General features: G+C 35.6%; 1 protein-coding gene across 1 annotated transcript in view; it reads right to left on the reverse strand.

Moving 5' to 3' along the window:
- Positions 1-25708, reverse strand: part of PPP1R3A (protein phosphatase 1 regulatory subunit 3A) — a 38383-nt gene extending 12675 nt beyond the window's left edge. The window contains exon 1 of the mRNA XM_019418069.2: positions 24867-25708. Coding sequence (XP_019273614.2) covers positions 24867-25654 — 788 coding nt within the window. The 5' untranslated portion in view covers positions 25655-25708. The remainder of the gene's footprint in view (positions 1-24866) is intronic.
- Between the last annotated feature and the right edge of the window lie 598 nt (positions 25709-26306).

The following is a 26306-nucleotide window of genomic DNA, read 5'->3' on the forward strand; positions in this document are numbered from 1 at the left end:
GAAAGTGATGCAGGAAGTAGCTCCTTATGTCTCTGACTTTTCAGCAAGTCCCATCCAATTCTGTAAGGATGGCTGCAGCTCTATGTACAAAATAACTGTTTATGTATCACATATACCCAGAAAATAAGTACATTGGAAAACAGACCAGTCTAGGTATCTTATAGAATAAAATGATGAAACATCGATAAGGTAGAAATTGAAAGGTATTTGCAACATATCTAATAAATTAACAAGAAAACAATAATTTGTGTTTATGAGTCAGCAGTTAATAACTCACAACTTGAGTCAGTTCTACAGACGCTCAACTTCTTAGCCTCATGTAACTTCAGAAATGTTATCCTACTTTTTTTTGCCAAACTCCTCCGATTCATAGGACCTCAGTTCTGTAAGAGGCCTCATACTTGGATAGTCCCATCCCATCATATCATAGACAGAGAAACTAAAGCCTAGTGAAACAATATGGCAGAAGTCACGCACACTAACTAGTAAGTAAACTAGAACTATGTTCAGATTTCTTGGTCACCATGCCAATGTTCTCTCACAGAGGGTCAAACCAGAGTGAAAAAGAAAGGCTTGGATGCACATCTCATTCACCACTTACTAGCCATGTGACTTCAGACATGGTACTTAACCTCTCTATGCCTCAACTTTCTCCAAAATATTGCCTCCTCTTTATATAGGGCTATTATTTAACATAGTCTCAATATGTGTAAGTGTTTGATAAGTTTATTATTATTATCACTACTGTGTGGTAAATATGTTTTATAATACCATAGCACCCAAGTCCCATCTTTTTCCTTTTACTTGGACTTACCTGTATTTTTTAATGTTTACCCTATTCTCTCATATCTTTAATTCACAAGCTACTTTCAAGAGTAAAATTTGCAACCCATGATAGCATACTTGCTTAGTTGTTTTTAGTGTGCCCTTCTTAGAGGACCATCCTCCAAAGAAAAATCACCAGATCTTCAGTGAAAGTAACCTTTTATTTAAAAGTGTCCTCTCCAAATACAGTGTGCATGGGAATGTTAATTCACACTTTGTTCTATCACCCAGTTGTTTTATTCAGTGTCAAGATCTGGGCACTGAGTTAATGCTACTGCAGTTTCTGGGTATATGGACCTTCTGCTTTAACACTGTCAAAATGTAGTAGGTTTTGTGTAAGTAATCATACGGTTTTCCTAAGGTCCTGTAATGCCATTGTGCTCAAAGTTCATATGTCTCTTAAAATAGGAGTGAAACGTCTCGGAGACCCATTCCACACAATCTACGTCTGATGTGATGGAATTACCTAACCAATCAGGGTAAATGTCAGGATTAGGTTGTAGGCAGCAAAAGTGTAACTCTTTTCCAAGAGGAATAAAAAAGTTGGCATAAAAAAGGATCACTTCCAAAGTGAATCATGACTTGTCTCTGTGTCTCCTTAACACTGCTTGAAAATGCTTGGCATTGCTCAAAGAGAATCAAACTTCCACTCTGAGATAAACAGCTAAAGAGTAAATAAAAGTTGAACTGAGAAGTTCAGCCTGTCCTTTTGTTCAAAGCTGGGGACCTCATTTTATTTCCTCTATCATCCTCCTTTAAAGAAAGAAAGGAAAATAAATGAATGGAGAGCTTTTAAATTAGAAAAAAAAATATGTACCTCAATTGAGATTTTTTAAAAAAGACACTTAAGAAGAGTACATTAGCCTTGACATTGGCACAGACAAATGGCTACTTCTAGAAATACCAAAAAGACTTTCAGACATTTTTATTTTAGCCATTTCTGAACTAGAGGAAGAAAGGAAGCAAAAGCTTGTACTTAATGAGAGGTAAAGTTTGTAATACATTAACTACTAGTGCTTAATATCTATTCCTTTGGTGTTACAATACCTGGAGTCTTCTCTTAATCATGAATAAAACTGAAAACAGAAGCGAAATATATGATCAAAAGAGAGAGAATTAAAGAGATAAATTTCTAATTGTGCACAGACGTATCTAAGGAAAAACATTTAAAGGCATGATGCAGAAGGGATTTAGATTGAAAGACGAGTTACGTTCAGTTCCTTGATGATAAAGAAAGGACAGTAAAAGGAAGACAGCTCTGCATTATTAACAGGGATTGAAAGAAGCAGGAAATCATCTTAAAGAAAAACTTCAAAATTTTTAAATGGCTTTATATTCCCTTCGATGCTGAATCTGGAGATGAATAACTAATACGGTAAGGAACATGGTTTTTGTGGACATCACATTCCTTATCTTTAAAGCGAAAGCTCTGGATTAGATTAGGGATATCAAATACAATACCCTCATGCTGGCCTCCCTCTCTAGCATCCATGGCAAGCACTGATAACGCATCAAGGGATTTCCTTGCTGAGACTCCACTGAGCTCCACGAACCTTCTCCGCACAGCCTGGCATCCACCACCTGTCAACCCCTTTATTGTTCAAATTGGAATGAATTTGCTCTTCTCACTTTTGCTATTAAGTAGCATGCCTTCCAGTTTTAGAGTTCTATATTTATATAAATAATGGGAGTATCTATGAATATAATTTTGACATGTTTAATTTGGAAATTTCTTAAACTAATTAAAAAAATCAAAATGCTAGAAGAATCAGTAGAAATAGCTGTTAACCTAAAATTGTAATACAGTCAAAAATAAACTTTTGATAAAATCTTATGACCAGCAGTATCAGTTCAAATTGATAGAAATCCTACCTGCACAGTGTGTGAGCTCATCTTCTATTCTTTGTAATAAAGATGACAGAATCATGTATTTCCACATTATTTGGCTTTTGTCCAGGTAGAACGTTTCAAATAATGGAACATTACCAGTATCAAAACTGGTTGGGATAAATAAGTGTATTGGATAATACGTAACATATAAGCTAATTTATTACTTTTAAAATATAATCGTAAACCATGGCAAACCACATGCCCCTTGCGTAAACTCTAGTAAACTGCTCAAGCATTCAAGAAACTAAACACATACCATGACATTAGGGAGCAGATGGTTTTATAGAGTCATTTACCTGTTTTCCATTTACTACATTTCTGAAAATCTCTACTTCTATTTCTCAGTTAGAGCATTGCCCATTGCCTCAGTGCTTGATCGTGAATATGTACTGGAAACAGTGATACTGTGCCTTCTTGATGCGGGAAATTTCAATAAGTGAAAAACATACTTTTGCTGAAAAATTCTTTGTTAAGTTTCTTTTCCAAAGTTTCTTCATTTTGTCACTCTTTTTCCTACTCAGGATTGCCCCTTCAAATCTGCTTTGTTATGTCAAAGCACTAGGTGCTTTTTTTTTTTTTTTTCCTTGCTCACTTCACCTCACAGGAATCAGGACAAAAACAAAACAAAACAAAACAAAACAACAACTACTTAGATTTAATTCTGTGATGGCATCTGGGCAACATGTGCCATTTTGTGGCAATGTGTATTTTCTAAAGAGGTACTAATTTGTGAGGATCTAGGAGGATCTTGGAGGTCCAAGTGTGAACCAAAAATTGTAGGTCGCTTTGAGAGGAGATGTAATTATAAGTAGAATCCATGAATTTTAAGTGAAGAAGGCTTATAGGTAAACCTGGCCCAAGGGGGGGCCTCTGCCACGTCCTGCCAGTTATACTCGTTATACTCCACTGGGGGAGAAATGTGAATGTTTGTAAGCGATAGGTACTGGAAAAACTAAAGAATACACATCAGAGAGATTTCAGAAAATATTCTTAAACTTACTGGCCCACAGTCCTTATTTCACTTGAGTTTTAAAGGAAGTAATTGTCACCCATGGAGAAGGTGGGTGACAAGAAACTAGAGATTATTCAGCTGAGACTCTTGCTACTTCAGAAGTCTGACATTCTTCTTCTCCACAATTCCCCAGCAAAGTGAGTGCTAAGAGCTTTATACCATCTCCATCTTTCAAAAATTATCAGAGTGTTGTCATGTGAATTTTTTTTCCAGAAGATACTAAATTGCAGGCATTATTTTTTTCATAATGATACTGATTTTGTCTCTGGTGGTGTAAAAAGTCATTATGCACAGAGTCCTGACTACTGAGCCAGCTAATTGCAGTTTAAGAAATTCTGATTCAACGTGTTTTCTTTGTGGAATCTACATGTAAGCATTGCCTAAGCTATTTGGTTTGTTAAATCCAGAGCTTTGACATCCCAGCTCTATAGCATTTGTGTTACGTGTCGTTTGGAAACTGTTTTAAGAAAAAGCAATTTCGATCCCTACAGTGACCAAAATATCTCTTAAAAGTAAATAAAATAAATGTGTGAAGCACTGGAAAAATAAATAAATAAATAAATATTTCTACAGAAAAAAAGAGAGAAAGTACTTTAAAGTGTAAATCGATATATCCAGTGTATGTTTGGAAGGGTTGGGAGACGGAGTCAATACAAAGGAGCATGAGACTTCCAGACTTGAAAATCCAATCATTCCAGAAGTGACACCTCTGGGAAGGAATTGTTGCGAAGTAAGGGTGATGGGTATGAAGTCAGAGCACCAGCCTGCAACTATTCACCTGAGCATCTTTGCCCTCAACTGTGTCTCAAGATAGCAGTGTTGACAAGTAGTAATTCATTTTTTTTTATGGGGAACAAAGTGCTAAGAAACTTCTCCAACTTTTTTCCCAGCTTCTGTCCATTCCTGTCTCCTGACCAAGAATTTCAAGCATGTGTCAATACTCTTTCCTTCATCTGGATAGTAAGTTGGGTGAGATGGTATACAGTTCAGTAGAAATACTGAAAGAACAATTCTGCAGTATTTCTTCTAGGAGATCACAGGTTTTATGTTTGTAAAAAGTCACCAGATATCTTAAATATAATAACTGGGACCAACAAAAGCAGAGGCATGACAAAGCAAGTTAGAAAAGTTCCAACACACGGTGCCTTCCTGTGACTACCTTTGTTAAATTTAAAAGCTATAAAGTCATTCTTAGCTTGTTTCTTCCTTGCTATGGAATTATACATGTCTATTTCCTCTATGTTTTTAATTTTTTATATATTATCAGCCACTGTTTTTTAGTTTTAATGAGTGTTTATGATATGAAGTCCGTTGTAATTCACTTCCATTCTCAAGCAATTCAGTTTCACCAACATATTTCCAAACTAGCTCTTCTACTTATGCTAATCACAGCAGAAATTGATATATCAGGGAAAAGAGAAATATGGTAAATTGGGTTGGATGGTTTATGTTAAAATCCAAATAAGAACCCTATTATCCAAGTGGATTTGTATTTAGCTGCATTTGAAAAGTTTTCCAGGCAGACTGAGTAAGGCTTAAAGCATTATTTCTAAATTTAATGCTTTTGTGAACTTACGTCACACATTAAAATCATCTTAATGCACCTTTTTGTCAATTCTTCACAATAGTATTACAAAAGGAAGGAAGGAGAGGATACATTTAAAAAGCAAATGAAAAAGAACTCAATGGAAGCCTATTAGGCTACCTGTTGATGAGCATGTAAGAGAGTCATTAATATGCGGCTCATTGACATGATAGGCCATAATGACTCCTCTAGGGACGGTTCAGTCTATTGTGTCAGAGACTAGTTAGGGATTCATTAACGCGAAGACTCGTGACTTCTTAATATGCAAATTATTAATGCAATGCACTGAGGCATCCCTCACAAATGTCCACATTTTGCATTACATGTTTTTGCCACCCTTCACCCACCCCTTTTGTGAACTATTTTCTTTCTTCCATCTTCTGTTGCGGATTTCTTCACAAAAGATTCTGCACTCACGTGGCATCTATCACTTCACATTCAAAGACCTCCTCCCCTTCAGCCCATGTTTCTTGGATTTAATGCAGGTTTACATATACAAATCGCTTGAACATTTTGAATAAAGCAGTAAAAATTCAGCATAAAACCTGATTTGAGATATTTCTCCAAGGTCAAATTGGTTTTTGGCTAAAGGCAGGGCAATGTGAACAAAGTCGTTGTTTTTAAAAAGTGAGACTCTGAAACATGAATAGTATCATTTGTCCTGAAAGTGGGAGGGGAAACAGAAACAGAGAGCTGAGAAAAGCCCAAGAAAGAAGACACAAGGAAAAAAAAAACATTTAATTAAACCAAGAAGAGTAACTATTCATACCAATGTAATACATTAAATGAAGAAATGGATTTACACTACTCAATGTCTAGCATACAGCAAGTAATCAGTAAGTATTAGCTGGTATTATTATGTTGGCATTTTGCATGTTGCAAAAAGTTGAAGGTACTATCCACATTTCCTATTGAAACAATACGAAAAAATATTATGGAGTGAAAGTTGTTCCATCTTTGTCTTTGAATTAACATACCACAAGGAAGGGATCAAACATATTCTTTATTCCTACAGCAGAATTAACTACAGAATTCATGGAGAGATACTCAAGTATTTTTTGAAACTTATCCATATTTCATGTATAGAAAATATGTTATAATATACCTTGTCATGTGGGACTTTATATACTACCCATATTCATTTTCTTGCACTTTATTACTCTAGCCTTGTCTAAAATACAATAGCTTCTCTACTGCATTTCAGGAGAAACAGACTCTATTTCTAAATTCCATAAACCCTAAACTCTGCAGTGGGTCTACAGAAGTCTGTTTATCATGAAATTCGTATTTCCATAAAAAATCAGTAATTTTTTTAAGCTAACAGCTTATAGAAGTATAATGTGTATATAAACTCACCCACTTTAAGTGTACAATTCAGTAATTTTTAGTATATTTAGCATATTTTCAGTACATTTTAGTATATTTAGTACATGATGGAGTCGTGCCATCACCAAAACCTAATCTTAAAACATTTCCAACACCCCAAAAAGAAAGTTCATGTCCCTTAGAATCACTCTTCATTCCCCACCCCCAGCCCTGGAGTACTAATCTTCCTGTCTCTATATATTTGCCTAATCTGGGCATTTCATACAAACACATTTATGCAGTATGTGTTCTTTCGTGTCTGGCTTCTTTCACAGCGCATCATGTTTTGAGGCTCATCAGTGTTGTAGCCTGTATCCGTTCTTCCTTTCTTTTCGTTGTTTAATAGTATTCCACTATATAGATACACCACACTTGGTTTATCCATTCACCAGTTGTTGGGCATTTGGGTTGTTCCATCTTTTGGCTCCTGTGGGCAGTACTTCTATGAACATTTACGTATCTGCGTGGGCATATGTTTTCATTTCCCTTGGAAGAAACCTAGGTGTGAAATTGCTGGGCTTGTGATAATTCCATGTTTCACATATTGAGAAACTGTCATATTATTTTCCTTTAAAGTGGCTGTTCTATTTTATAATCCCACCATTAGTGAGTGCATGAGGGTTTTAATCTCTCTATGTCCTCGCCAGCACTTGTTATTATCTCTTATCCATCATAATCATTCTAGTGGGTGTGAAGCAATACCTCACTGTGGTTTTGATTTGCATGTCCCTAATGATTAATTAGTTGTCTACTGTTTTATGTGCTTATTGGTCATTAAAATAGCTTCTTTGGAGAAATATCTATTCAAATGCTTATTTCATTTTATTTTATTTAATTTCTAAAATTTATTTATTTATTTTGGGAGAGAGAGAGCGTGCAAATGAGGGAAGGGCAGAGAGAGGGGAGGGCAGCGAGAGAGAGAGAGAGAGAGAGAGAGAGAATTCCAAGCAGGCTCTGCACAACGGGCTCAATCCCACAAACCATGAGGTCATGACCTGAACTGAGACCAAGAGTTGGTCGCTCAATTGACTGAGCCTTCCTGGCACCCCTTAGTTTATTTTAAAATTGAGTTCTCTTTTTATTATTGAGTTGTAAGAATTCTTCTGCATGTAACTCACTTACTAGATATACGATTTGTATTTTCTCCAATTATGTGTGTTGCCTTTTCACTTTGTTGACTGTGTCTTTTGAAGTGCAAAAGTTTTTAATTTGGATGATGGCTGTAATTTTTATTAGCCCTAAAGTCTTTGCTACCTTGGAGAGTTCCTATATAGACTTTATTTGATTAAATCTCTTTAGGGAAAAATATTATTTTTAATATAAATAATCTTTATTAATATAATTATCACAAGCAACTAATTATACTTCACATTCTCACTAATGCTAATTTCAATACCAAATGCTAGAAAACATCCGACAGTCATTGGTCCTACCTAGGTTCTAGTAGTTGTAAACAGATACAGAAATGATCCAAATGAATATGTAGATTTAAGGAAAGAAGTCCAACTGATTTAGGAAGCCCACAGTACAAACATCATGTTATTTTGTCTGGAGCCTACCATTAGAAGAGATAGAGTAAGCATGGAGGAGTTCATCAGTGCCAAGATGACTCTCCCGGTTGAAGGTCTTTGGATCCCTGATTAAATAGAGCAAAGTTTATTACTAGGAAATCCTAAGAAGATGAAGTGAGAAGGGCTCAATAAGATAGACTATGGTTGAAGATTAGTACAAGAGCAATATGGTGCTTGGAAGGACTAGTTGAGAACCTGATATGAGTCAAAAGGCAAGGAGCAGGTGACTAAAGAAGTTGGGCCACAGACTGGGATTGCTGAAGGAGTCGGGTGCAAGAGCCAAATTCTGCTGAGATGCAGCCACATTGCCAAAGGTGGTATCTCGGCCACACTTTCAACAAGGCAGAGGAAGATTCTGGAGTCAATACTCTGAAGAATCGTACTACCAAGTGGGCTTGAAGGACTCAGTCCATCTATTGGACATCATGCTAATTCAGAATGTCAGACACAACTCAGTGTGTTTTCGATGGACAGATATTTAATATTTGCTAGACATTATACTAGAAGTTAAACCACGAACACAAGCCAAGATTAAACAAACTCTGCCTTCATAAAGTTTACAGTGCAAAGAAAGATAAATAAAACCAGCAGTTTAAAAAATCACAATTGTACCATTCACGACTGGGGAAGCCTGGGGTCCTACAGAAAAAAATACTAGGAGCACTAACCCAAACTCAAAGAGGGGAGGGAGCTGGGTGTGTAGATACATGGGCTTGCAAAGAGAGATCAGACTGGAGGAAGAGGAGATCCTGCGATCTGATTACAGACACTTTTTAAAAGCTTGATTTTCTGATTTATAAAATACACAATTCTCAAAAAGACAACCTTGTAAAAGAAAACTTCTAAAATTTACTTCATTCTAAATGGTAATTAACTTTATCTTTAACATTGCTACTATTACTTAACCCTCTCAGGTGCCATACCTGTAAAAGTGTTACTTCGTTTAGATTTACTTTCTTTTCGTTTAAACTCTATTAGTGGATACTGAGACCAAATGAGTTGCATTTTTTTTTAAAAAAGTTAACTCAGAACACCTGTGTTTATGTCTTCAGATTATACCAGTTATTCTTAATCCTGGGGCATAACAGAAACACCTGGGGAGCTTTTTAAAATTACCTGTGCCTGAGCCCAGCCCCCGACAAGTGCAATTCGTCTTTGTCATGGCGCCTACGTATGGGTGCCTTTTTTTCCCCCTTTCCTATGTGCAGCCACACTTGAGAAACCCTGGTTTACGCTACTACACTGGCTGCTCTGTGAAGGTATGGTTAGTGTGAAATTAATTCCTTCAGTAAAAATACTTGGAGTTTTCATGGGGTGGAAAGAGAAGACAGAACATATAATCAACTATACTAGCATTAATATAAATTTTACACAGGTTGTATTTCTGCTACTGTTATGTCTATAAAACAATTTTCATTCATCATGGAGATTGCCCATCCATACTTCAGTGAATCTAAATTTACTTATTTTTTTTAACTGAAAGGAAAACTACATGTTGTTTAGGGTAAGAAACATTCATAATTTCTACACTAAGAACCATATTGCTATCATAAAACTGATAGTGTTTGTAAAATTTTAGACCCAGACTAGTAAAACAGTGTTGAAAAAGGCAGAACTTTCAATTTCATAGTTTAAATGTAAGTTTGTGGATAATGCTAATAGCTTCATGTTTTTGGAGTTTATCATATGTAAGAGAATGTCTCATGTAAAAATACCACAACCAGGTATATTCTGGTCTTCTTTTTTCCTGATATGATACGCAAGTGAAGGCACTTAGAAGATTATACTTGCTGTCTTTGAGAATCGGCATTTCGCAATGGTTTGCTTTGTTTGTATATGTATGGTGTTGATTTTATGAAAAAAAAAATTCTTTTCACATGTCTCATTTTATATAAACTTATTATGCAAGTTTGTACAATACTATATATATATGATACTAGTCGTCTATAATCAGGATAATCAAAATATGTGAAAGTAAAAATGATAGGTACAATTATTTAGTGCTTTTAAATTCAAATAACTCCAGTGTTAAATTTCTTCTTTGTTTAGATTCACTATAACACAACTCTATCTTCACTAAAACAAAGCTGCAACTTGGTCCTTGAGTGGAAAAGATGGACCTTTGAAAGATAAGATATGAGAATCCGGGCAGCCAGAAAGCAGCCAGGAAAAGGAGAAAGGGATCCTAGAAAGGTATGGTGTCAAAGAGAAACTGTTTTCTCTTTACTGCACGCTTCCCTTTCTGTCACAGACCCTGTGATGAGGTTGTGACTGGTCCTGTGGAAAATATGCCCAAGGGTCTATAGGAGACATAAGTAGACAAAAGGGAAAGGTCCATCACTTAAAATCGCTTCAAATATTCCCCCAGCTGCTTTGTTCAGCATGGGACTCTGTTCCCCCAGATTTCTTCATGACTAACTCTCTTCAAGTCTCTGATCAGTTGTCATTTCCTCAGCGATGTGCCGTCTTTACTAATTCTTCTGATGCCGCTTTGCGTTTTATATTCTCAGCTGCATTTGCCATCTTCTAACATAACTTACTTATCCGTTATGTTAATTACTTATTAGTTTTCCCTCCATTAGAATGTAAGCTAACCAAGGAAAGAGACTGTCATTTTTTCACTAATGTACCCTTGCTGTTTCGAATAGTATCTGGCATGTGTAGTATGTGCTCAATAACACTTGTTGAATGTATGAAGACCCTTGATTGATTTCTCCAGTCACTAGTGTCTTTTGTTTGTTTATTCTCTATCCATGCACAAGCTGAAGAGCACAGTAAGACCTTTGCTACTGATATTCTGATTTTTTTTCTTTCAGGTTAACCAAAACTCATACTCTGTCAATCTTGAGGTCACTGGTGTTATAGAAGGGACCCTACTAGGGTAATTTCCATATGCCCAACCACAAGGATAAATATTGAGACGCCTGGACTAATCTTTCTCACTCAGTTAAAACATAACCCTTAGATTTTAAAGGAAGAATTTGGATCAACTAATTATAAAAAGAAAATTTCTCCAGGCATGACCATGAAATAGGTTTAGAAATATCTAAAAACGTGTGCCATCATACATATCTGCTTTTTATATTAAGGATGACCTATAGCAAAATGAAACAACTAACATTGATAACGAGAAAGGAATAAAACCTATATTTAACCATTCCAATAGTAAAAATGGTAAAGACACAGTAAAAAAAAATGGTTAATAACATAAAAAAGATTTTAAACCATGAGACACCCAAAACACAAGCAGAAGTGTAATGGTGTCCATAAATGCCATAAGCAGTTTTTCAAGGCAGTAAGGGATCTTCCATAAAACACGATTAGTAGAAACATGTTAGGAGAAAAAAATGAGGGCAATTATGCTCAACATTTACAATTAAATCAATATCATTTCATACAGTTAGCAACCCAGTTCATACTTTTCATTTATTTATTCTGAATACTTTCTGAATTAATATAATTGAAATACTACTTTATCTTTGAATAGGGAGACTCAAGTTCAGATGTTCAGCCTAGCAAGAGGGCACAGTTCATTTTCAAGTTTGACTTTCACAATTCTGTCCATTCTAGGCAGTCTGATTGACCAACAAAATCCTCCCGTTGTCCTTCACACTGTCTTTTCCACAAATATTTTTTACTCTATGTAAATACTCTCCTGCTCCTCCTCCACCTACCGGGGTTTACCGTTTCAACGTCAAGCTCAATTCCTCTGAGATGCCCTTCCTAATGAGGGCAGCCTACAAGTACAGTCCTTTCTGGAATGCCTATTGCTCCGTGTCTCCATTGATTTTCTCCGAGTACGTCATTCCATTTGGCACATACTATGTTGATAGCTAACTCTTCAGGTATATAAATATTATCCCTTAACCAAATCCATGCTTGAAGATAGAAGCTACCTAGTAGTGTTCTACATAAAACAAGAACCCTCTTATTTCTTTATGAATAAGTGGCTGCTTGAGGCATTTTGGTTCAGAGCCATAGCAGATTAGAGAGCTTAAATCACAAACCTGACTTCTCTTAAATATTTTCTGGACTTGATCAAATAGATCCCTTTTGCCCAATTTCTTATATGAAATGAAGTGGTATTGCTGACTACAATGTATAAAAGTGATCTAATGGGAGATAACTTTATATCACTATAGAAATGTGATAGATTTAAAACATATTCTTTAAGCTTATATAATTAGAAATTTCTAAATGAAAGGACAAGGTAACTTATTAAAGTAGTAATATCATAATATTAATATCATAGAATTAAAGTTGTCAGTGTGATATAGTCCATACATGATATGAAAGTCCTGCCTCGTTTTGTAGCCAAGTTCTAACTAATGTTACAGATCCTTAGGTACAAAATTAAAAGAATGAAAGGAATTTCATCAAAAATTACCATAACTGGCCAAGGAATTCCCTAGGAATTAGAGAAACACACACACACACACACACACACACACACGCACACAATTGACATTCATAATCATGCCAACATAATTTTGAAAGGGGTTTCAAAAAATTAATTTCCTTAGAGGTTACAATTCATCACAGACCATTATATTGGACTGTACTAAAAAAAATACCCCCCCAACTTTCTCAACAACGATGCCTTACCCAGAAAATGTTTAATTCAGTCTCACAAATAACATTTTCAGTGGGAACCCATCTCCACCTGTACTTTGAAAGTTAACTGGGGGCACCTGGGTGGCGGCCTCTGTTATGTACCAGACTGTTGATACCGGCTTGAGTCATGATCTTGCAGTTGTGAGATGGAGCTCCCTGTTGGACTCTGTGCTGAGCCTGGAGCCTACTAGAGATTCTTTGTCTCTCGAAATAAATAAATAAACATTTTTAAAAAGTTAATTGGGAAACAACAAGTTTAAATAATAAAACTTTAATTTCTACCTAACTGCACTTAAAAACTTCTTATAACATAAGAACTATTTACAAATGCCGTGCGTTCCCTCCCTCAATAATACATTTTCACTTTGGGTCAAGACTTTAGGTTTTATACAATAAAGTTCTTTAAAATATTAGGAAAATTATAGTAAAACTCTTAATGAAAACTATGGGGTGTCAGTGGAGGGTGATGATATAAGAACTAATTACTGTGTCAGTGTAGGGGGAGCATATTAGTATTTGTGCCATAAAAATATATAATTATTTATGCTAGTTTCCTAAGATAGATGTTTGTTTCACAAATCTTACTGTCATAAAACTCTAATTTTTAATGTTTAAAAAATTTTAATTAAAACTTTATACTGTCTGATGATGACCGTACTATTTCACTTTGAGCTTGTTAACATTTTCAGCAAGTATTTTCAAGGTATTTTATGTTCTGCAAAATCAGCAATTAGCTATAAACTAGAAACTTTCCATTGCTTAAAGTTTTCAAAAATTAAAGCTCTTGCCTATAAGAATCAATGCAAATGGGCCCCTGTGTTATATAGTTTCAAAACATCTGCATACAGGAATATGGGAAGTCTTCCTATTCTTCCTGTAACTTTTCTTTAAATCTAAAATTATATCCAAAAAATGTAAATAGTATTATATAGAGTGTAGCAGATCCATCACACTACCTTTGTAGGTTTAAGGTTAAACATTTAGATGCATTGCATTAGTCCCCTTAAATATTTTTGGTTTTTGATTTCATGTAGGGGAAGACCAAGATTGCAGTCCCAAGACAGAGCTGAAAGTGCCAAACAACTTAATACAGTTGAGCTTTAGGTACACAGGAGGCATCCAGGAGAGGCAAAAGGCCCAGTCAAGGGAAGACAATAAAATAAAGAAAAGCTAACAGGACAGCAGGCAGGCCCAGAATCCACAGGTGTCAGGCTGAGGGAGCAGCACACGAGCAACAGTAGCACTAATCTGAGTATTGGCTTCGGTCCTAGCCCTGGCAAGAAAAAAGAATGAATGACCCAATTCTGATCAGTAGACATACAATATCTGCCTTCGGTCTTTCATTACTCAGCCTGTTAAATTTTTCTGGCTCTGGTCCCACTGGTCTGGACTGTGGTATAAAGAAAGTCAAAGGCCAACCAATGAATATTTATTTTATTTGAGATAAGATTATTTGACATTACTTCAAAGTAATATTATGGTGACTCCATGAATCAGGTCTTGGGAAGACTTGGGAAGACTCAGGATAGAAAAAAAGACCATCATAGTAGACAATCCCATAGTAGACCATATTAATTTATTTCTCAATTGTTGAGAAAGTTACTGCAGAGACAAATTTGCTTTTCATCTGTTGTTTTTTATAATATGTATTTATAGTCTTTATATATTCTATTCTTAATTTTTAAAGTAATTTTTATTTTTGATCAAATACACGATCATTACCTCATGGCCATAAAATATAATATGGATATAGAATCAATAGGAACCAGCAAAAGAGAAATCAGTTCTTCTGTTTTTTATTTGCATGACAGGGATGTTGTCTTTTATTAAGTTTTTTATATGCGTGGCAGGGATGTTGTCTATTATTTTAAACAAAATATAAAATAAAGGAAGACGAGTTATGATTTAAGGAGTAATGTAACTTTGGTGTGAGACATCAAGGGAATTAATTTGCCACCTGGATATCCAGATGGAGATGTCCAGAAGGCATCTGAGTTTTAAAGATTGTGAAAACAATAAACGTACTCATCATTAAACTGTAACAAGCATAATTCAGTCTTCAATTATTCAGAAGCTGCTTTTGGATTTTACTAGGCCTCAGGGTTATCAATGAGAAAACCAGTTGCCTTTAATAGATATCTTTAAGAGCTTTTTATATGCAAATACTTTTATTAGTTACAGTGAGGAATCACGCTTAGACAAACATATCATTCCTGGCCTCAAGGAACTTGCAGTCCAGTTGGGAAGATGACACACACACGAGTTTTTCTTTAAGTACAGGAAAAGGCCACCACTGTAAATGCCACCTTTGTAAACATTGTGACTAAACAGATACCGAGAGCCCTATGACAGAAGTCCTCTTCCTTCCAGACATACAAATATATGATAAGCAATAAGTCTTCTGTTAAATGTTAATTTTTCTGTCTCTAAATAAATTACATCAGATACAAACATGGTAAACAGCAATCCTTTCATTTAAGGAAAGCTGTTTCCTTTTGTACCCTAGAAGCAACTACTCCATGAAAGAATATGGCCAGAAATATTGTCATTTAAAGGAAGAATAACAAAGAAATATAAGGCCAAGGGGCAGCTGGGTGGCTCAGTTGGCTTAGGTCATGATCTTACCGTTCATGAGACTGAGTGCCAAGTTAGGCTCTGCGCTCATGGTGAGGAGCCTGCTTGGGATTCTCTCTCACTCTCTCTCTCTCTCTCCCGCTCTCTCCCTCTCTCCCTCCCTCCCTGCGCCTTCCTTGCTCTCTTTCTCTCTCTTAAACTTAAAACAAAACAAACACACAAATAAAACCCCAAAGCAATATAAGGGCAAAAGGGATCCTATTTGAACTACATGAGTTTAATGAGAATGGTAAACAAATGTCTTGAATGTCCATATAACGAGCATTATCTAAAAATTTAACTTTGTTTGCCAAAGTTAGCTTTAAATGAGATATTACTAATACAGAAAATATGCACACGATTAGCAAACATATGATCTATCTGAAGAATGTCTTTATGTATTACACACACATATACACAAACAAGATAAGGTTTAAGTAAAAAGCCCATAAAAACAGATACGTGTATGTATATGTTTCCACAAAAAGGAATTGAGTCAAGAATAATTTGAATATAGATGGACAGTATTACTTCTGCTCGCTATGTTCAATTTACTAAATAAATTATGAACTGGATTAGCTTTCCCAGTCCTCTGCATATGTTCATTAAAGCAAATAGCACACACACACACACACACACACACACACACACAGTCAAGAAATTTAACATCTATTCAGATGAATTCTGCTTGTAGACATTGTATTAACCTTTCTACAAAAGGATACACTTAACAATTTAAATTTCAGCTGGCTTAGACTACATTTGACTTTTATAAACCTATTCAAAATTTCTTTTCATTGTCTTATACAGTTATATTCTTGAGTGAAATTTTATTAAAATATTAGATATCTATAAAATAGTGTACATAGCTATTCTAAATTATTCATTATTTGTCTAAGATTCTAACAGCTATCTTTTTAGGTAGAATTGAGAAATACACTGAGTAATCTTCTGAAATACCTCTAACTTTGTAATTTTGTAAATTAAGTATCTTTCTCTTCTGTGACTCCCATAGGAAGTACAGTAATAATAACAATCACTCCAGAACTCAGAACTCAAAGCTACTAATGGCAGGATCGGGAGAGCTGTTTAGCAGCCTTCTGTTCCCTGCCACACCTGAAATGTTAGTGCCCACAGTGCCATCCTTGGAATAGTGATACCCTTCACTCCTTCGGAAAATCTAGTTGGTGAGGAGGTTTTTTTTCTTCTTTGATTTTTGCATTAGAATACTACCAACTAGTTTAGTAGTTTACTAGTTAGGCCTGCAGGGTAACAATCTAAAGCTGTTAGGTTACTTGACAAAGAAAATAGAAATCAGTCACAGAAACCGAGGAAACAAATGGCAAGATTAAAGACCTAGAACAATATGAATGGGACATAAAAGACAAGGAATTCCTGATAGAATACATTACTGAAGAGCACAATTTCCCGGTAGATGATTAATAAGAGAATATATAACCATTCGGCCCGAGTAGTTTTTGGCATAAGTCTGCCTGGAAGCAAAAGAATTAAGCGGTCTTTTCTAAAACAATACGACTTGTTGAAAATTACTCAGAAATCAAGTGTGTTTTAACATTGGAAACAATGATTGTAACTTTATTTACACCAAACACAATAGAGACCTACTTAGAATATATGTGAAGATTATATTTTCTATTGCACCTGAATGTGATTTTCAAAATCTGTGCAATGCTTCTATTGGTAAATACCCAAAAGATTTAACATATGACAGTACATGATAAAATCAGCTGTATTAATCCTCAAAGGGAGATATTAGTAAAACGTGAGTATTGTTCCCAGTTTCATTTCACACATGGCTTATGAAGCTGAAATTTACCTACACATTTCTATGTGATTTGTAATTGTGTATGGACATCCACAGTAATTTTTAAGAATGAAAATAACCTTGGGGTTTTACTTAGGAAGTTATAGTCTATTTGATTTGTATCATAGCTTAAATCTGTAAAACAAATCAGAATACCATCAATGTTAAATGGACTATAAAATCTGTTTCACATAATTAAGAAAAGGGCCTACTATTTGGCATGCTTTACAAATCTGAATTGGGGGATATTTTGTCTTTTTTACTACTACAGATTTCAAAAGGGGTAAATAAAATTCAAATCCACAACCACACATAGGACAGTCATTGTCTTATGACAGTTTGAATCCCATTTCTATTTGTGACGTAAATGGTACTTATTTGCAACACACCCCATTTTCAGACCCTTTCACTTGAGGGGGAGAGAGTAGCAAAATTTCCTGAGACAGATTTGTTTAATGTACAGTTGGTCTCTGTCACTAAACAATGCCATATAGCATTCCAATCTAGCAATTTCTATTTTGTCATAAAATCTTTAAACAGCAGGGTGATATGATTAAGCTTTCAAAACCAGTTATTACTTATATAATAGATAATAACACTACCATGGCATTTACCCAAGTAAAACTATTAGAGAAGCAGAATAAAAGCCTGAAAAGATCCGAGACATATGTCCTGAGGAGATTTTTTCTTTTTTATATAGAGGTAGGGTACAGAGAATGCTTTAAAACAAAGAAATGACTGAAATGCAATGGTATATAATATATTTTCTTAGAGGAAAAGAACTACATAAAATTCAATTTCATCTTCTATTCATAGGTATAAAGTGATAAGGTGAAGTCGTGTGCAGGTAACTTTATTTATTTAGTCCAAAAGAACTATTTTAAGAACTACCTTAAAAAGAAACACGTTGTAGTTTTTTGTAAGTAGTGTTCAACTTATGAACAGGCAATCCAGATTTTTTTTTTGTAACCCAGAAATTGCTGGAATTTGGAAATAATTTTCCTCATAGCAGCAGTGGCATCAATATTGGTGTCCCTGATTGGTGACCAAAAGCTTATTGAATCTATAATACAACTAAAATTGAAACTCTTTGTATTAGCCTGGGTCCTGGCAGCAGAAATTATTATAAGAAAAAAAAGCATGCCTCCATTAATCCTGAGCATAGAACTAGCCATATACAAGATTTATAAAAGTGGAATTTATCAGGGTGCCTGGGTGGGTCAGTCAGTTAAGTGTCCAACTGCAGCTTAGGTCGTGATCTTGAGGTTCATGAGTTCAAGCCCTGCATCAGGCTGTCTGCAGCACGAATCCTGCTTCAGATCCTCTAACCCTCTCTCTGTTATCCTCCCCCACTCACTTTCTCTGCATCTCTCTCAAAATAAATAAATAAACTTGAAAAAGTGGAATTTATCACCAATGCCATTTTGAGTGCATATAAAGTATCAGCAACTGAGACAGATGCTTGTATATGTTAACTCATGTATTTCTCATAGCACCTCTGCCAAGTAGAAATTATTATCCCTATTTTGGCCTTAGTGAAAAGGATGAAAAATATAATTTATCCAAGTTTGCACAGTTAGTAATTAGTTATACTGACAGCTCAAATCTGCCCGACTTTAAATGGTATGCTGTTTCCATTAGGCCTCATTGTTTATGGAATCCACCTTTTCCCTCCAATACACACATACAGTCCAGACCCCCCCCCCCCCCCCACCGAGTCCTCTTGCCTCTATGGAGCCTTTACTACAACTCCGTACACAAACTTGCCTTGTATCCCATAATGCTCTCTGCTCTAAAATTATCCATTTCCATTGTTTCAATCCACACTTAAAGCCCCCTTGTGCAGCTGACTTTAATCAGGTGTAAGATAAAGATAGTCCCTTCCATCCTAGATGTGTCTGCATTTAAGGAAGGGAAGTGTGTGTGTGTGTGTGTGTGTGTGTGTGTGTGTGTGTAGAAGTTTCAGGCATGGTTTCAAGGTGAAGTGTCAGAGCGTAGAAGACCTTTTACGTCTGCCAGGGCACTAAGGAGTCGGGCCCACCTCAGGTGTCTGCTCCTGAGGTCACTTCCCCTATATTATTTCTGTTGGGGTGTTGGGGTAAAAACTTAGAAGAGGGACAAGAGCCACAGGCAGCAAAATTGGAAGAAGGTGGAAAACTAAATGTCCCAAATTATAATCATTTTTTCTTCTTGGAGCCTTATTGGCTCAGAATGCTTGGGCCCTATCAGAATTTGCGTAGACTTGCAGATGGGCTTTGGGTGGGAAGTAAAGTCTCATGGAGATCCAGAGGATCCATGTAAGAAACGGGATCCATAGTGATTTCCTTCAACCAGAGCTTCAGAAACACCTTGAATGATGAGACTCTCATGTTCTTCTTCTCTCAGAAAAGGCTCCAAAACTACTCCATGGAATCTAGGCTTCTAGGGCTATGGGTTTATACAAAACCAGGAAGCCACAAAGCCCTGGTAGATCTCCAAGGAAACTAAGCTACTTGGCTCCTTGCTGTCAACCAGCTGGCAGCTTCTAAACGGTCCTCTTGACAGGTCCTGTGCAGCTGCGTTTTATGTTTCCATATGGCCTTGCCAGGGTCCCCCCCGCTTTAACCAGACCTGGCTTCCACAATTAGTACGGACTCACAACAAGTTAGTTATGGAATACATTAAGTCCTAAAGGCCTCATGGGGCTATTTACACCTCTTTGGACTATTTCCAGGATCCCAGATTATACTGTAAGTGTAAATTAAGGAAGTCTCACGATCCAATGGGCCTGACTGGAACATGCAACATTACCATATCTTATGCTCCATTTTCCAATGCTTTTCTTGGCTTCATTTTGACGATTTTATACCACCCTGAAAGGTAAACTCTCTGTAATCTTAAAATCATGCTTTAGAAAATATTTCTCTCTTTTCCCTTCTTGAATGTGCCTTATTCTATTCTCGGGTACAAAAATTGAAGACTGATCAATTTTCTCCTTTGGCATTGAAATCTTTCAGGAATTTATTTGCATTCACCTGGCCAAGTTATAAATACCATCCAACACCTATATCATGCCATTTCTTTACTTAAAATAATAAATTGGGTTCACTTAATAAAATAGAAAACCAGATGAAGTCAGTCTGTGTACCCAACAGTTGGGAACATACATTTAGCAGCTGGTGGGGGAACAAAAAGGTCACTCCTCTAGCCCTTGCACAAGATCAGTGATAGATCACATGTTCTAGAAAACATGAAACATAATGTAAATGGTTCTTACTTTATTTTTTATCCCATCGTATACCCAAAGAATCGGAGCTGATGGTCTCTCTCTTTCCCTTTCTCTTCTCTCAGCCCCTGGGAGGCCTTTTCTTTGGGGCCTCTCCTCATCTCAGAGTCATGTTTGCAGCCATGTTTTTCTCATGGATACTGGTGTCTGACAACACACAGGTCCTTAATAAACACTTGTTGAATGAGTTTTGGAACCTGAACAAGGTAGACTATGAGGTCTAGAGAAATCATACAAGTCCAAGAATCAGGAAATTAGCTGAACAAGATTTGATAATCATGGCGAATATGCTTCGCTTTTGATGACTACTCTGTATGTGGCCAGCACTCTACTAGAAGCCTTAAAAGTATCTAATTTTATGGTAATTGAATCATCACAATATCAGGCATCATTACCCCTATTTTACAGATGAATAAACTGAGGCGCTGAGAAGTAAAGTAATATGTCCACAGTCACCTAGCTACTAACTATATATTTTACTGGGATTAATATGCATTGTCTGTTCAATGCTGAAATTCATGCCTTTTTTTTTTTTACCCCTTCCTTTCTGTTCCTCCATTTTGTCATCTAGTAAATGTGGAAATTTTAATACTCATTAAGAAACCCAGTTTCAGGGTGTTTCAGATATAAGGTGACACATTTCTCACGAAAATTTGCAATTGAATTAGTTTTGTTTATTGATTAAAATCCTGCAACAGACAAAGGAATGGCTCTCCAAAGCTGAAAAGTTGGGAACCCTGAAAGGAAAGTCTTGGTATCAAGACTTTGGGGCAGGTTGAGCCTTTCTAGGGTTTTTGAGATCCACCTAAAGCTAAAGTTAGCCTTGTCTTTTTTTATGCTGGTTAACATTTACTGAAAACTTACCATGGCCAGACACTGTGCCATAGAAGTTAATATGTATCATGCCACAGAAATCTCAACCCCTAGAAGATAGTAGTACTACTGTTATTCCCAATTAACAGATGAAGAAACCAAACTTAACTTGCCCAAAGTCACACAGCCAGCATGGTAGAGCTTGGACTCAAAGCCAGATATGTTTAACTCTGAAGCCTGTAATTTTAACTGCTTATGCATGCTATTTTTGGCTTATTTATCTCTGTAAATTTAATGTAATTTATATCAATGTCATTTATTTCTTTTGGTCATTTATTTTGAAATAAATCCCAAGGAATGCAGATCAGAAATCTGCTTAGTTTGTTTGCTAACACATACACCTGTGGCATATATGTGGTGACACTTATCAAGTATCTCATGATGCATGACTTTCCGTGCAATTAAATACCTTTGGGTCACTCTCAGTCACATGCCTGAGAGTTACAAACTCTGCTTTCCTCTCCCTCTAGATATTTCTTTCTGTCAAAGTGGATAGATTAACAAACATCAAATAGACAGCCATATCAATGTAGAGATTTTCAGACTCTGACCTGAAAAAAATCTCCACAGGAAAAGCATAGTGCCTAGGGTGATTGACATAACAGAAATCCTACCTCACTAAATGTGTTCCCACAGTTCATTCTGTATTTATTAGAAGGAATTATTGACACTTTCAGAAGATACAATCTCCAGGACCCTGATAGGAAATTAACTTTGGTTTTAAAAAGAATTGGAGCTAGATGTTACTGTCTGCATCAGGACAGTTTATTTTCACTTTAACTCTGAGTTATATAACACAGTATTATCAATTGCTTGCATGTATGGAGCAAAAATCCACATAAATTTCTCTTCTGTATTTATCCTATGGAAGAAGTGCCCTCCAAATTAAGCTATGGAGGAAGTGTGGAAACACTAAAAACAGCAACAACAACAACAACAACAACAACAACAACAACAAACCTATCTAGATTCCATAACTCTTTGAAGGGAGAAGGATATTTTAGAAGCTATAATTTTTTGATCAAATAAGTATTAGTTCACTCTTATTTTAGCCAACTACATGTTTTGCAAAATAACACTAATAAGGTGTGCTCTTTTTCCCTAACTAAATTCTTCACAATGAAATCCAACTGCAATATTCATTTAGAAATTTGATAATGCTCTCTTGTGTGAGTTTTAGGAATATTTGAAACCCCATTGCATATAAATTATATCATGGAAAAGCTGTATAAATATTCTATTACGGCACATGCTGTTCTAAGGATCTGTCAGGATTTCCTTTATACACTCCATTTTGAGTGGTATATAAATCAGATGTAAAAATTCATGTTGGACTGAAACTCAGCACAAAAGGCCTCCTCCAGAGGCAAATGCTTTTTTCAAAATGTGGTTTGAATTATGTTGGTCATTTTTAAGTTATAGAAGTGCAGAAAATGTATTTGTGGTTTTGAAGGAGAGAGATTTTTTCCATTTTTATAACTCATTAGGAAACTTTACAGGCCTTTAGACCATTTTGTGGTTTAGTTCTTCTCAGGTTTTTCCCCAAAGCAATATTAAAACTTGAATGGTGTCCGCTATGAATCCAATGATTACTGTTCTGAATACAAATGTGTGTATGGATGTATATAGTTATACATATCTTAGACTAGGAGAAGTTCCAATAATATCATAACTGGGGTGGAAGATTAGACCTATCAGTTGCCCTTTTTTGTTCTTGGTTTCAAGTCAGGGTTTATCTAGCAAAAGAATCCTCTATCTATACCATAGTTCACTGCTTGTATTTTTAAAGCTGCATCTTAAACTTCAGAAAATACCTTGGACTTAAACACTGCTTCTTCTATTAGCATGTTGACAATAAGGTTGTGACCTTTCTAAATTTTGCTTTTCACTAACAGAGAGAGCAAGTTGCAGCACATTTAATAGATATTGTAAAGTATTCAATGTGCATGTTTGTGTATATAAATTACTTTGTTAAATAGTGTTGAACTTATTTTGTCTATATAGGTAACATGTTGCCAAGTAATTTCATAAACATCTAAGTTATTATTTTAGCACATGTAGAGATTATGGTTATACTATTCTCTTAACAACATCAGTTAAAATCTGAGAAAGTTTTATTTGGACTGAGAAAGTTGGCAAACTTCTCAAAGTGGAGCAAGCCAATCTTTCAAATGACTTTAAAGGATAATGAAAATAGAAATATTTTATATGATTGAATTGCTTCCACCTATGTTATATTTAGTTCATCAATGTGTTAGACTAACACATTTAGTGTTATTATTTACTATCATATAATAAATCAAGACATTAAAGCATAAAGAGGTTAAAATTTTTCCAACGTTATTCCTTATATTTTTTATTAAATTCCACTTGGAATCTCAGTGTCTTGATTCCTAATACAGTTCCCTCTTCAAATTACACTATTTCTGGTGCAATTGTGAGAATCTTTAGGTCTAGTAACAGTTAGGATGGACCACCCAAAGGACAATCAAACATTTGCCTGTGACTTGTGGAGCAATGTCGACTTTCCCACTGAGACACTTGGAGGATCAGAAGGAATCTATCTCCTCCTGGATGTTTTATCTACTAACCTAGTGTCATGGAAATTAGCCAACTCTACAGTGGAGACAGCCGAATGCAGTTTTCTTTATTTTTTCATATTAACAGGAGAGCAGGGTTACTAATGAGGAGTCACATCCCAAATCTCTGATCTATAAAGCTGAATCTCCTTATTTCTATTTGGGTCATTTTTTTTTTTTTTAATTCTGCTCCATTTGCTTTTACTAACTTATGCTACTTTGTGTTCTATAATGTTATATTTGTTTATAATTATAAACTTTCTATGTGATTCATACATAACTCATATACTTTTGTCTTTCTCTTAGTTTGTCGTTAAAGTCATCACTGTTAGGATTTACTTAACACGTATCACTCCAAACGCCCCTATATGACTTAATCAGTCATTAAAAAGTTTGGAGGGAAGCCTACAAATTTCTGAGAACTAAGAGCATATTGAAACACTGTTTTGTGAGAATCAGAAATGTTTTGAAGTATGGCATAGACATTTAAAAGCCACTGAAAGTAAATATACTATATATGTCAAAAAGAAGCTTTACATGTTAAGAGTCTACATTCCATGGTTGAATTTAACAATTTGTAAGTCATTAGGCGGGCAATATGCACATTGTACTCCCCTGCTTCTCCATTTATTATATTATACCCATATTTTTCCTTGCATTTGGAGGAGAGATAACACAGTGCTATTATTTGAATAGCACTGACGTTGTTAAAGCCTAGCACCGTTGTTTTCTATATAATGAGCAGTATATTTTTAAACAGAATGGCTATTTCTTACAACACATGAAATGAAGAATGACATAAAATACTTTAAGACTATGAAGAGTAATGAATGTAAGACATATCCTTACCTTGATTTTACCTTTAAGCAGCCTTTTATTTGTCTATTAGGAACGTCTTCCCGTGGTTTTACAGGCTCCGGCTCTTGTTCTTTCTTTTGACAAATCAGTATATAATTTGTGCCATTATTATTTGACCAAAACGTACCAACAGAAGTTTCGTAACGTATACAAAACTCAACTTTACTGCCATCTTTTTGGTAAGGGGGAACCAATAAAATCTTAAAGGAGAACTGATCAGTTTCACCATCACATGAATTTGGGACATATTCTGCTAAAATGTCATAATGTGTCTGCCAGTCATCCAAGGACATTCTCACATAAACTAACTTCTCAAAAGAAATATTCAAAACTCGAATAATGCCCTTCATACTCGTAGACCCAGGAGGATACTCAGTTGACTCCAGTATTGCTTTCTGTACTTGAAGTTGCTGCATAAGATCTTCTTTTGAAGAAGGCAACTCAAAGAGTGGAGATAAAACATATTCTTCTGTGTGGAAAATGTCCTTACTTAAGTCAAAACTGGTTGAAACACTCGGTAAATCCCAGCAATCAAATTCTTTGACAGACACAAGATTGAATCCAAAGGTGTCAGCGAATGAAACTCTTCTTGTACCTGAAGACGGAGTGCCCAGGTACATATCTTCAGAAGAATCAGAACCTCGTCTACTAGGTTGAGGGGAGAAACCAGGTTTGAAGGTAGCTTTAACTTCTTCATCTTCAGAAAGAGAATCAGACAAATTAGGAACTTCTAAAAAGTTATCTTTGCTAATCTGACTAGGTTCTTCAGAAGACTCCATTGGGCTCTCTGGTATCAAATAAGAGAGAACTGTACAACTAGTAGAGGCTGATATTTGAGATACTGAGGCTTAAAATAAGTATAATGTTACAGTTGACATTGCAGAAAGGAGTCAGCTCTATAAATAGGTCCAATGGCGTGTAAACTATGCTAGCTCGCCTCCAAAGGCCTTTAATATGATAGCATCCATGTTACTCTCACCAGTATGTTTCAGATTTAACTCTCAGTTTTTAAAGTTGCATTTGTTTATGAGCTGAGTTCTAAAAAGACATTTTAAATCATTTTTTACTGTGTTGAAAAATCTGAAGCTTTACAATTAAAAATTGTTATAACCAGTTGATCTTAAAAATAAAAACAACCACAATACTAATATGTAGTTTGAGCTAAATCAATGTATTGGAGCAGACAAGGGCAGACGGAAAAAAATAAGAACATTTGTAGAACTGGAAAAATCCAGTGCCTAATAATAATGGTAGCTACTATTTAACAGGGCCTTACAGTGAGTGTAAAATGTGAACTATAAAAGGGTTAAATAGAGGTGCTGGGAGTTCTCAGGAAACATGATTTAGATGGAGAAGGCATCATTTGAAATAAAGCATGAAGGGTAGGTAGGATACAGACATGCAGGGTTGGAGTGAAGCGGATTTTCCAGG

Source organism: Panthera pardus, unplaced genomic scaffold (assembly GCF_024362965.1).
Source record: "Panthera pardus isolate Hobbes unplaced genomic scaffold, ASM2436296v1 HiC_scaffold_8, whole genome shotgun sequence".
Lineage (NCBI taxonomy): Eukaryota > Metazoa > Chordata > Mammalia > Carnivora > Felidae > Panthera > Panthera pardus.